Source organism: Protomyctophum bolini (assembly GCF_963924005.1).
Source record: "Protomyctophum bolini genome assembly, chromosome: 9".
Taxonomy (NCBI): domain Eukaryota; kingdom Metazoa; phylum Chordata; class Actinopteri; order Myctophiformes; family Myctophidae; genus Protomyctophum; species Protomyctophum bolini.
The window spans coordinates 7,594,031-7,607,343 of record NC_137870.1 but is presented as its reverse complement, the minus strand read 5'-3'; the positions used below and the strand labels follow the sequence as shown (position 1 = coordinate 7,607,343).

At 48.4% G+C, this 13,313-nt stretch overlaps 1 protein-coding gene across 5 annotated transcripts in view; it reads right to left on the bottom strand.

The window, feature by feature from the left end:
• Window positions 1–23: 23 nt before the first annotated feature.
• ppp1r37 (protein phosphatase 1, regulatory subunit 37) overlaps window positions 24–13,313 on the bottom strand; it is a 63,229-nt gene continuing 49,939 nt past the window's right edge. Inside the window, exons 8-14 of one of the 5 annotated variants that reach the window (XM_080771644.1) lie at window positions 9,650–9,762; window positions 6,614–6,755; window positions 5,773–5,939; window positions 1,523–4,190; window positions 1,190–1,471; window positions 788–885; window positions 24–636 (exon numbers count right to left, since the gene is read on the bottom strand). In XM_080771644.1, coding sequence (XP_080627770.1) covers window positions 797–885; window positions 1,190–1,471; window positions 1,523–4,190; window positions 5,773–5,939; window positions 6,614–6,755; window positions 9,650–9,762 — 3,461 coding nt within the window. In that variant the 3' untranslated portion in view covers window positions 24–636; window positions 788–796. Of the gene's footprint in view, window positions 637–787; window positions 886–1,189; window positions 4,191–5,772; window positions 5,940–6,613; window positions 6,756–9,649; window positions 9,763–13,313 lie in introns of all 5 variants that reach the window. The other 4 variants (XM_080771645.1, XM_080771646.1, XM_080771643.1 and 1 more) reach the window with 4 other exon arrangements.

Sequence of the window (13,313 nt, the reverse complement as noted above, 5' to 3'; positions counted from 1 at the left end):
ACACGTGGAGCAACAGAATGGTTGTGTGTCTGTGACATAACGAAGAAAGCTTAGCCCCCCCCCCCCCCCCCCCCCACTACTACAGTGTAAATCTCAATGGAACCTACGGAAAAACACCCATAACGTAGATAGAGCTAGCCAGGGCATGATGATGAGCAATAAGGTCTGTCTTTGGTTAGTGTTTTGCTGTACCCCCCCCACCTCCCCCGCATCTCTGTGTTATCTTTTCCATTTCTGGCTCCCTGCTACAGGCTGACAGGATGTAGTGACAACCGTGTGGGTTTTTTTTTCTTTTCTCCTCATTTTCTCTTTTCTTCTAACATACGGTTTCTTCCTGTGTGTCTCGTTTCAGTAGTGGATGATGTAGTGTAGAGAGAGTGCAGGGAATTCCTAATGGCATGACCAAGACCTGACGGCCACGGTTTAGTTTGTGTGTGTCATTTTTTAATAGTTTATTTTCTTCTTTCTGGTATATTTTATTGTACTTTAGACAATGACACCGATTGAGATCTTCACAGAAAGGAAGTGTTTTTTTTTTTTGATCGTGGGAACAACAACAAAAAGAAAGAAAACATGGTGGGGCGACCAGAGCCAGACAAACCAAATGACCGCTCTGTGTGTCCTGACCTCCGTTCCCTGTGGAAGTGGAGAAGAGGACGTCAATTAGCAATTAATACAATCAACCTTTTGTATGTGTGTGTGTGACTGTGAACACAAGGCTTTACCTCCTAACTTCATGGTGCATCTCTCCCTATGTGTGTGTGTGACTGTGAAGACAAGGCTTTACCTCCTAACTTCATGGTGCATCTCTCCCCGTCTCCAAACTGGCGTCTAGCAGCAGCTCCTCCAGATCCTGACCACAGCTCAGCTCTGCAGTCAAACTCACTACACACACACACACACACACACACACACACACACACACACACACACACACACACACACGTTTGTAGATAAAGATGTAGATTTCTGCTATTTTGTGTCAGTGATTTCTTTGCACATTTAAGCCATTTGTTATAATATCTGCCCTGTGAAATGTGTGATTACGAAACCTAAAAGGCAAAAACAGAGATGCAAACTGTAACTTTCCCAATGTTCAAAATGTAAAGAAAACACAAATTGTTCATCGCAAATTATCTGTGTGACAATGAATCGTCGGCAACAGCCCTAGCTGCTGGGCCAGACTCACCATGCTCCATCACACAGCTGCCAGGCTTGGGGCCTTCAGAGTCCAGGAGATGTAGTGAGAACTCTGGCTTCAGGCCGTTGGGCAGAGCTGAACTTCCACCTCCTCCTCCACCTCCTCCTCCTCCGCTGACCTCCTCGTCCACTGCGCCGAGGCACTCGTCCCCGTCTGCGGAGCTCTTGTCGGGCGATTCCGCGCCAGTGTGTCGACTCGCCGAAGCTTCCCCCGGCTGACTTTGACTTGGCTCCGGGGTCTCTCCTTGGGCCACAGGAAGGGCCCCCTGACCTTCGCAGACGGAGGAAGCAGCCCCTTGACCTTCGCAGACGGCCCCCTGACCTTCGCAGACGGAGGAGGCGGCCCCCTGACCTTCGCAGACGGAGGAGGCGGCCCCCTGACCTTCGCAGACGGAGGAGGCAGCCCCCTGACCTTCGCAGACGGAGGAGGCAGCCCCCTGACCTTCGCAGACGGAGGAGGCGGCCCCCTGACATTCGCAGACGGAGGAGGCAGCCCCCTGACATTCGCAGACGGAGGAGGCGGCCGCCTGTGAAGCGTCGCATGGTTGCAGTCCGGCTTCTGGCTCTACCGTGCCACATTGTTGCATCGCCGCTTGCCACTCTACTGTGTCACATGATTGCATTTCTGCTTGTGGCTCCACTGCGTCACCTGGTTGCAGCTCTGCTTGTGGCTCCACTGCGTCACCTGGTTGCAGCTCTGCTTGTGGCTCCACTGCGTCACCTGGTTGCAGCTCTGCTTGTGGCTCCACTGCGTCACCTGGTTGCAGCTCTGCTTGTGGCTCCACTGCGTCACCTGGTTGCAGCTCTGCTTGTGGCTCCACTGCGTCACCTGGTTGCAGCTCTGCTTGTGGCTCCACTGCGTCACCTGGTTGCAGCTCTGCTTGTGGCTCCACTGCGTCACCTGGTTGCAGCTCTGCTTGTGGCTCCACTGCGTCACCTGGTTGCAGCTCTGCTTGTGGCTCCACTGCGTCACCTGGTTGCAGCTCTGCTTGTGGCTCCACTGCGTCACCTGGTTGCAGCTCTGCTTGTCGCTCCACTGCGTCACCTGGTTGCAGCTCTGCTTGCTGCTCTATCGTGGTCAACGTTGGCATCTGGTCTGCTTCTTGGCTTGGCTGACTGTCTAGTTTCTCCGCGGGGCTCGGTAGCTCCGACGCGGCCTCTGGCACCCGCTGTAGCATTTGTTGCACAGGCGCCTGTTCCTGTGTTGGGATGTTGGATGTGAAGGCTTGCTCCGTCTCTCCCCGCGTGGAGTCCCCCGCACACTGCTGTGTCGTGTCTGTCTGAAACACGGCGGCACCAGCCTGACACAGATCTCTCTCCCCCGACGGCGTGCCCGTTTCTGTGCTGTCCGGGCACCGCGTTGCTTGTATTTCCTCTGTCAGAACGCCTCCGTTCTCCTCTGCTTCCTCTCCTTCGCTGGCAGACTGCGGTTTCACAGCCGAAGCTTCCGAAGGAATGTCCTCGGTGTCCTCCGTCACTTGGGGCAGCGTCTGTAGTGGAGCTGTGAGCGCTGCGACGTCCGCTGGTAAGGAATGGGAAGGCTGGTCTGGTGTAAGTGCTTGTGGATTCTGCTCGGCCCGCTCCGTTTGTAAAACGCTGGCCAGTGCGACGTCTCCGGGCTGGCTCAGTTCAGTGCCCTGTGCCTGGGCCAGTGCCTGGGCCTGTTCAGTGCCCTGTGCCTGGGCCAGTGCCCTGGGTTCAGTGCCCTGTGCCTGGGCCAGGGTGACGTCTCTGGGCTGGTTTTCAGTGCCCTGTGCCTGGGCCAGTTCAGTGCCCGGTGCCTGGGCCAGGGTGACGTCTCTGGGCTGGTTTTCAGTGCCCTGTGCCTGGGCCAGGGTGACGTCTCTGGGCTGGTGTTCAGTGCCCTGTGCCTGGGCCAGCATGACGTCTCCGGGCTGACTGTGTTCAGGGCCCTGTGCCTGGGCCAGTGTGACATCAAGTGCAGACTCTGTGTGGAGGGAGGGAGCATCCGATGGCTGCGAGGGTGCCGCGGGGCTCCGCTCTGTCGCGCCACAGTCTTTTGGGTCGCAGTCTCTCGACAGTGCGGGAGGTCTCGACCTCCCTCCTTCCTCTGCCAGCTGCGTTTGTGTGGTGGTCTGAGCTGCTGCCTGCTCTGCCAGGCTGTGAGTTGCGACATGGACAGGCTGAGGTGATGTGGTCGCCTCCTGCCCGGTCTGCTGCTGACCGGGCACCGGGGACAACGCTACGGGCACCGGGGACAACGCTACGGGCACCGGGGACAACAGCGGGGACAACGCCGCCGGCTTGCTCGCCGCAGCTCTCTTAGCCGCCGCGGCAGAGCTCATCTGGAGCTGTAACTGCAGCTGCTGCTGGTCGGGGGGGCTCTCCACCCGAGTCACCATGAAGATCTTGTGGCCCCTCCCCGGGCTGGACACGGAGATACACCTCCCGGGGGAGGGAGGCGTGCCGGGCGGAGCGCTCGTCTCCGTCACAGTGATCCCCGATATGACACTCTGGCCCACGGCGGGGGCAGCGGGGGAGGGGGGCACGACAAGGGTCAACGACGGCGAGGCACCGAGAGGCGGGGCTACCTCCGGCTGGGCTGCTGGGGGGCCGTTCTGTTTCGGGGAGGGAGAGGGGGCGCGCGGGGACAACGACGGGACAACGAAGGAGATCACGGCCCCGTCTCCGTTCTCGTCGTCGGTGTCCGAGTCCGACTCCAGGAGGAGCGGATGAGGCGTGGGCGCCGGGGCGGAGCCCACGGCCGTCGTCTGGGTGCCGGTCTGTCCTTCATTAGCGCCGCTTCCTCCTTCCTCGCCGTCTTTCCTCGCCCCCTCTGCCGTCTCCTCCGCCGCGGCTCCTTCCTCCTCCTCCCTCGTGCCGTCCTCCGTGGCGATCTCGGCCATGGAGGCCGACTGCCTCATCTTCTCGTCCGTCTCCTCCTTCTCCTTGGCCAGGATGAAGTTCCTCTTGCAGCCGTTCTGGATCTCCGCCAGCAGGGCGCGCTGTGTCTCCAGGAAGCTCTTCACCTGAGGGCCGACACACGGAGGACATGGTCAGAAACATAGGATCCAAACAAATCATACCTGCATGCAATGTTCATTTTGTTGACTAGGGTTTTTTTTTTGTCGACTAAGACTAGACTAAGACTAGACTATTTCAGATTACTAAATAGGACTAAAACTAAATGGTGTGTTCAAAAGACTAAAAATTAATCGGGTGGGGAGCAAACTTAAGAAAATGCATCAATTGTGGGATTGTGGTTGTTATCCATCCACATAAACATTGCCTCAATCAGGCCAATTATAACAGATACCATTACCATCAATACCCATAATGTAATGCAGGCCCACTTTGGCCTGTAGCCCTGACCTGTACTCAACATTGCACCATATAGCATTCAAGTCACCTGCAGCACAGGCCTATAAGCTAACAAAATAAATGGTAAACTATAATCCTATAAAATGTAGTTAGTAGTTAGTTACTATGTTGTTTGGGTGACAACATAGACATGGATTTTTTATTATCATGAGCTGTATGCCATAATCATCAAGATTCAAAACATTCAAAAATAGGTTTTAAATATTTCACTGTATGCACAATGAATCTATGATATAATGAAAGTTTCACCTTTTGAATTATATCCACAACATTCACATTTTTTGAGAAGGAGCTGTAAACATTCCATTACATTTTTTATAATCGATTTTGATCCTATTAACGATTAATCGATAAATCGGACCCATCGCTAGACTAAATCGTAATTTGCTGTCAAAATGAAACCCTAACCACACCAAAGGGTCACCATGAAACTCCTTGGGTCCAAACAGTTGCAAGGAGTTAACGCTAAAACCGTCTCGACCCTTTGGTGTGGTATGGGCCATTGAATTACATGCGTTGAAGGAATCACTAGGGTCAACGTGGGTCAACGTGTAACAAGACACACCGCACACTGCAGGGACAACGCTAAAACTGTCTTGACCCTTTGGTGTGGTCAAGGGCTTTAGACTAAGATTTTAGTCAACTAAGACTAGACTAAGACCAAACAATTTCAGATGACTAGGACTAAAACTAAATGGTGTGTTATTCAAAAGAATAAGAAGAAAAAATTAACACTGCCTGCATGGCATGCAATGTTGTTGAGGAGACTGTGAAGTGCCGCACCGGCAAACAACATTCGGCCAAAATGTCCTCTCAGTACAGGGTTGTGTAGCATGGAATGGCCTTCCTCGGCGTATAAGGGATTGTGCTACATTTCCCTCTTTTAACTTCAATCTGAAAAAATGGTTGCTTGAAAACCAAAGCTGCAACAATTCATGATTATTTTAGGTGCATTTATTTCTAATGCTGTGTTCCCTTAATGTAATGTCATGTAAATGTATTCCACTGTTTGACTGTCTGTTTCTTTCCGTTTTGTGTTTCCTGTGAGGACTGCGGATGAAAATGAGCAACTGTGCTATATCCGGTGTATTTATGTCCATGTGACGTCCATTATTAATATGCATTGTCCTGTCCAAATAAACAAATAAAGTAAAGTTTTTTGTCACCGACATCTACACATCAAATGTTCCATGTCCTTATCCCTGTAATAATGTTTTCTGTTCTCCTTACAGTCTCCTTCTTGGGCTCGCGGTCCAGGTCGAGCCGCAGCAGGGAGGTGTTGACCTTCAGGGCCAGAGACAGCGCCATCAGACCGCCCGTCTTGATCTCGTTCTCTCGGAGGTCCAGGCGCAGCAGCCTGGGGCTCTCCGCGATGAACTCCGCCACGGCCACGGCGCCTGGAGAGCACAGATATACAAGTCACGTGCCGTGTGTGTGTGTGTGGCGCTACCGCGAAGAGTAGCTAATCTACGAGCTGACAGCACATCACAGTCTCTTGTAGATCTGATATTTCTTTGGTGTGCCACCATGTCCAAATAGAAATCAGGCGTTGCTAGTTAGGAGAAGAGGGCCACTATACTGTATATATTTCCACACTCACTCCAGAGAGGCCACATTGCAAATTACTGTCATAGCAAAAGAATAGCTGATATACAAGCTCAACGCTTGTAGATTGGCTATTTGAATTTCAATCTTGAATTATTTTTTGAGCTTGTAGATCGGCTATTTTAATTGAAATCCTGAATTTCTTTTAGCTAGTTTTGAATTGAAATCCTGAAAAAGTTATAGAAATCAGGCGTCGCTAGTTGTTAGGGGAAAATAAAATATTGTATCCCACCTTCGCAAGACAGTTTGGTGGAGGCCAGGCCACATTGCAAATTACTGTCATAGCAAAAAAATAGCTGATATACAAGCTCAAAACGCGTCGCAGTGCGACACGCTTTGAGCTTATAGATCGGCAATTTGAATTTAAATCCTGAATTATTTTTTTGCTAGTTTTGAATTGAAATCCTGAAAAAGCAATAGAAATCAGGAGACGCTAGTTAGGGGGAAATAAAAGATCGTATCCCACCTTCGCAGGACAGTTTGGTGGAGGCCAGGCCCAGCCGGAGGACGGAGCGGTTGCCAATGAGTCCATCCTTCAACTTGTGGACGCCTTCATTCCCTATGGAGTTATGGCCCAGGTTCAGAGTCTCCAGGCTCTGGGTGCATGGCTGCAGGGAAGGACCAGAACAGACCCTTACAATAACCCATTTCTACAAAATGTCTTCTAAAATCCTAAACAGGATTTAACCTTAAAAATAACCTTATGTTTCTCAGTGGTTCTCAAACTATTTCATGTCAAGGACCCCAAAAAATATATGTAATTAATTCGCCGCCGAATATATGTTGCTCCAGTTGTTCGAAATGGGGAAGTCGGCTGATAAACGGGAATATATATATATATATATTTTTTGGAATGGACGAGGGAAACGCATTTACAGCTGCCATCTGGCAGATGGCAAACAAAGGCAAGTTGAAGTAATGTACAGGAAACTACAATGATGGACTCCCTACAGGAAACTACAATGAGCATCAAACATGACATGTAGCCAGCTTAACCCATTCAGGACGGGAACCCCTTTTGGTGTCGATACTTTAGCTATTGAAAAATGGCAGATCTACAAGCTTGCATGTAGATCTGCAATTTATTTGAAAAATCGTGAATACCGGTATGTGGCACAAATCTTTGAATATATATTCTTTCAGAGCAAACTCAAATCTTTGCTTGTGGGGGTTCCCTGGAACAACATATTTTCAGATGGGGGTCGGCGGCCAATTGCATATATTTTTGGTGGTCCTTAACATGAAAATGTTTGAGAACCACTGACATTAGAAACAGAAAACTGAGGATTTAGATAGAAGGTATTTGTAGAATCGTCCTCAGGTCTAAATGGGTTCATGCATTGGTGTATCCTGTGGTTATCTCTGAGGTTACCAAACAGCAGCCATACCAGTCATGGGATAATGTCATATCAGTGAGGACTGAAGAGGAATGTTCAAGCCCCGTGTGTGTGTGTGTGCGTGTGCGTGCGTGCGTGTTCCGCACTACTGCCTTAAGCTCCAGTAATGGGAACTCCGACAGACTTCTTAGAACAGTCCATTTTGAATTTCAACTAAGGACCCCCAGTTGGATAGTTTACTGAGGTTAGGGTTAGGTATAGTCTTACTGAGGTTAGGGTTAGGTTTAGGTATAGTTTTACTGAGGTTAGGGTTAGGTATAGTTTTACTGAGGTTAGGTATAGTTTTACTGAGGTTAGGGTTAGGTATAGTTTTACTGAGGTTAGGTTTAGGCTGTCAATCACAGCGACTGGCCAATCACAGCGTGTCGACTGCACAACCCGTGTGATATGTTTGGTATGTTGCGTCCATGACATCAGAGACACAGGGCTCACTGCTGACATCTAAAATATCTAAAACCACGTATTACACACATAACGACCTCCAGGAAAGTGATCTAAATCCTCTAAACGTCATTTACATATATTCTTTTCCCTTTAATAAAGTGCACGGGAGCTTGAGATCGGCGCGCGGACTTCCTTCCTTCTAAATTGTTAAGCTGACATTTATCCATGTTGGAAAATCAAAAGCACTAGTATGAGCCAATAGGGAGTCAGTTACGAGCAGCAATATGATAGCATTGATATTGAAGAAGATGATTGGAGTCATAATCTTGTATCCATGCAGCTCATATAATCAAAGAGAATACAAACGTTTCCACTTGTTTTGCTGGTAAGCTCAGGCGTGCAAATGTGTTGTGATGTTCAGTAATGTTCAAGGGTTTTCTTGTTCGTTCTTTTTGACATGAACCAATTATTTCACTTTGTAACACTTCTGGAGTCATGTGTCTTGTGTGTTTGTTAACCCATTTTGACAGATCAGATTCTAAAAATGTCTTCTACATCCTGACAGTTTTCTGAAAAAGCTATGTTTCTATGTCAGTCGTTCTTCGATTTTTCTAAAATAGCAGACCTACAAGCTCTTAGCGCGCCACTCGGTGGCGCGCTATGAGCTTGTAGATCTGCTATTTTTCAATAGCTAAAGCATAACATAATGCCAACAACAAAAGGGGTTCCCACCCAAAATGGGTTAAAACACTCAATGTCCAGGGATGTGTGTTTTCAATGTGTTTTTAAGTGGCTATATTAGGCTGTAATGTTCTCATTTCTATTTTGCACATGCACAATGTTCATTGTGTGTCCTTCAAGGATAAAAAAAACAAGAGGTCATGTAACTTAAAATGGCCCTTATTGTAGCCTGTAGTATTACAGTAGTAGTGTATTGCGGATAAACAAAAATAAAATAAAATAAAAACTCTGCTTAAATAGTCTGCTGCATAAAATGTAAAGGTAGTTGTACTCATTACTTTAAATACCGTTAATATCGTTAAAAGAAGGACGGTAACAATATAAAATCCAACTGTATCATTTGCTGTCAATTATTAATGAGATGTGTTGCAACAACGTCCTTTGGGAGGCGTACAGTTCACACGTGTGTTGGTGGTGTCATCTTCATCATACAGTATAATTTGCTTTAAGAAAAATGGGGAAACTGTATGCATGTGATCTATCAAACCTTGTCTGTTGATTTTACAATATGATTATTTGCTCATAACCGACATGACTTTCTCATAGTGTGCCCAAAATATAGTATATATATATATAATGCCTCTCAGTTCTCATTCATTTCATGTAGCTACAGTAACATATTTTTGCCACAAGGTGTCACTAAATATGAGGTGTACCAGTTCCATGGAACTGGAACTTATGGAAGGAAGTATGCTTATTTTTATTTTAATCTATTGATAAAATAGGACAAGATGTTAATGAAGATTAATGAATATATTGACTAATTAACCAATTTTGTGGCGGGAACCAATTTAGATGTTAGCATCATGTTATGATTTAGCTATTACGACTGAACGACTGAGCTTTTTCAGAAAACTGTCAGGATGTAGAAGTCATTTTTAGAAGCTGATCTCAGGTCAAAATGTGTTAACTCAGCCAGAGCTGATGACTAGTGGCTGGCACACACACACACACACACACACACACGGTCGTGGGCGTACCAGTGCAGCAGCGAGGTAGCCCATGCCGTTGTGTGTCAGCTGGTTGTTCCACAACACCAAGGTGACCAGGCCTTTCCTCTGTTCCTTCAGCCCCTCACACACGTAGGCTAGACCTGGAGAGAGAGAGTTTGATAATTGATTGAAATATGTATTAACAGTTTGCAGAATTACAGTACATTTCAAGCACAAACTCAATACCAAGACTGTTAACTGTGAGTGGACGACCCAATAAAGCACTACACAATTACAAGAGGGTCCACCTTGTTCAATTCATCAAAACATTTAGAGACGTACAAATAGACTACTACAAATCATTTTTGTGTTGTGTACACTGTTTAATTGTTTATACACTCCACTGCAGTGGTTCCCAATTTTTTTCCATGTCAAGGACACTCATTAGCCAGGGACCCCCCATTAGAAAAGATATGCCAGGGACCCCCCATTAGAGAAGATGAGATAGAGAACAGCTCTAGCAGTGATTTTCAACTATTTTCATTTCAAGGACCCCCAGTTTGATATGCAACAGGCTATGGACTCCCATTTAATGGCATTTAAATCTCTGAGACCCCAATTTATATTGTAAAATCATTCTTAATTTAACTCTGAGTGTACAAATGGAACCAAATGGACCCGTTGGGGTCCATTTGGTTCCATTTGTACACTCTCTGAGTTACAGACTCATAAGGGTCCATTTGGTTACTAACTATCATTTAGCTGGGGACCCCCTGGAACTCCCTCATGGACCCCTGGGGGTCCCCGGACCCCACTTTGGGAACCACTGGCTTACAGTAAATGACCTCGGTACATAACAACTGTTATATAAACAGAGTCGCTAACTTTAATTCAATTACATTTGAATAAATTGCTGCTACTTGTCGCAAATGTTTTTTTTAATACTAAGTGAATGCAAAAACATTGAAATACTGCTGTCAACTTTCACAAGTATAAAGCCAACGTCTCCTATTTGGATGTATAACCATCTCTGACAGAAAATGCACAATCTAGTATTACCCAAAGTGTTAATTCAACACAGCTGTTTACACCTGTATTTAATTCGTATTTATTAAACTTTCACTCTGCATGTAGACAATCTATCTTTTCATCCATTTTAATTGCAAGCTTAACTAATGTTACACACACCCCATAAACACAGCCACATGTTGTGGCATAGAGATGTCATGGAAAGGCCACATGGCCTGGCCACTGTACCAGCTCAGTGGCCTTGTGGTTAAGAGTGTCCGCCCCTGAGACTGGGAGGTCGGGGTTCGATCCCTGGCCGCGTCATACCAAAGACTGTAAAAATGGGACCCAATGTCTCCCTGCCTGACACTCAGCATCAAGGGTTGGATTGTCCCTGCGACATACTAGCGTCATGTCCAGGGGGTGTACTTGTACATCAAGCTGCCTCACGCTATACAGAAACAGGAGATAGCCTCCTGCCCTATGGGCCTCATGGCTACAGAAACAGGAGATAGCCTCCTGCCCTATGGGCCTCATGGCTCGGCAAGGCTACTTACTGGCCACTGTGGTCAGTGTAGCTTTCTACAGCACTCTGGGTCCATCCTGTAAGAGTCAACATCCCGACCCGTATGACTGCCTGACTGACTACACATTGTTGAGACACTCATGCGTGACAATCACTCCCTGGTGTATGTTGTGTGGAAACAGCCAGCGATATGCAGGTACACCTCGTCTCTGTGTTGTGGTCTCAAGTCTGACCCGAGTCAGCACGACGAAAACAAAACAACTCGCCCCCCCGGGCGTACAGCCTAAAGTAATCTAATTATGCTTAAACGGTTAAACCTAACCTTAACCTCAGTAAAATGATGCCTAAACCTAACCCTATTCCTAAACTTAACCTCAGTAAAACTATGCCTAAACCTATTCCTAAACTTAACCTCAGTAAAACTATGCCTAAACCTATTCCTAAACTTAACCTCAGTAAAACTATGCCTAACCCTAAACGATAGTTACGTATGTAACTACGGTTCTATGAGTCCCGAATGACCGCCAGAGGCGGTGCTTTAAGCATGAATATGTCCTTCGCGCATGCGTCGTCGAGTGTTGTATACAAACAAAGTCAATTTTGACCCCGTGATGACCCGAAGTAGTCTATATCTTCCGGCAGTCTGCAGGGGATCAGTCTCTACAGAATTTTCTCGCGCGAAAACGAGGATTCTGAGTGACAGAGTGCCTCTGGCGGTCATTCGGGACTCATAGAACCGTAGTTACATACGTAACTATCGTTCTATTTCGTCCCTGCTGACCGCCAGAGGCGGTGCTTTAAGCATGAATGACTTATGCCAGCCAAGTCACGAGGGATCCTGATCACAAACCATAAGGAGTAGGCTTGGAGGAGTCTCGTAAGAGGACCACGTCCAGCTCACCCAGAGGAACAGACAACTCGCTGTGATGCCCATGAGGCAGCGGCACAGATATATTCCAGGGGTACTTCCCTCGGGGCAGCCCCTGATGTGGGGACGCTCCCGTTAAGAGTGGCACCTCACGCCAAATGGTAAGGTACGATCACTCGCCCCATAAACGTGGTTGATGGCATCCACAATAGTGTGGGGCGGGCGCTGTCTGGAGAGAGCGTTACCTTTGAAAGGGCCATCGTCACAACGGAACAGCCATTCTGACCGCCGAATGCATTCGGCAGGTCTAACAAGCGGCTCTCAGGGCCCACACTGGGCGCAATAGTTCCCGCTCGTCCATCCGCTCTCCTGGTGGAGGGTAAAACTATGCTAGCCGTATAGGCTGGTTGAGGTGTGTATGTGACAGCACCCTCAGGAGGAACACTGTTCGGCCACAGAGACACTCAGGCCGTCTGAGCTTTGCTTCGGACGCAAGTCACTAACAGACAGGACGTGCCGCTCACGGACACGCTTCGTTACAGCCATATTGATTCTAGCATATCAACATGATATTGCCCCTACTTATGCTTTTAGAGTAGGAGATCGGCCCTTGTCTAGGAGGGACTGCGGAACTCCAGACAGGTAGGCAGGGCAGCGCACTAGGTCTTTGCTCTGGCCTCAGTTGGAAATAGGTTCCATCGGTTATCGTACAGTAGCCTGATGGATGTCATGGATGTCACCCTTGAATTCAGGGTGGCATGCCTGGCTGGTTCCACACAGCGGTTCAGGGCCGCCAGTGGCCAAGCGCACAGTTGGGGGCGTTGAGCATTTGGATGCCGTATCCGACCGCCTCCCAGTTGGGGGAGACCTCTGTCGGGGAGACGCCATGGCGTCCTCCGACTGGGTCTGTTCAGCAGAGGAGACCAAGTACTTCTTGGCTGGGGGGGGCAACCAGCAGTATGGTGTGACCCTCCTAAATAACTCTGAGGCGCTGGTCGTATCAGAGAGGCAGTGGCAAGGCATATGCAGTGCCTCTGGCAGTGCGCATTTAAAAGGATAGTGCCCTGTGGGCGGTGGTCTGCTTAGGGCCATGTGTGTCAGGAACGATGTAGGTCGTTCCGTTCATACTGGCCATGTGGCAGGAAGCCTAAGAAGTCCAGCAGGCTGACAGCCATTTGTGGCGTTCAGGTTCTATGAAACCGTCGGACCCTTGCGTCCTGGCCCGGTGGGCTGGGTGTCTCCGTTAGGGAGAACCAGGGAGGTTAGTGAGGTCCAGGGTGAGGAGGTCCACCTCCGCTCTGCCGGGGTAG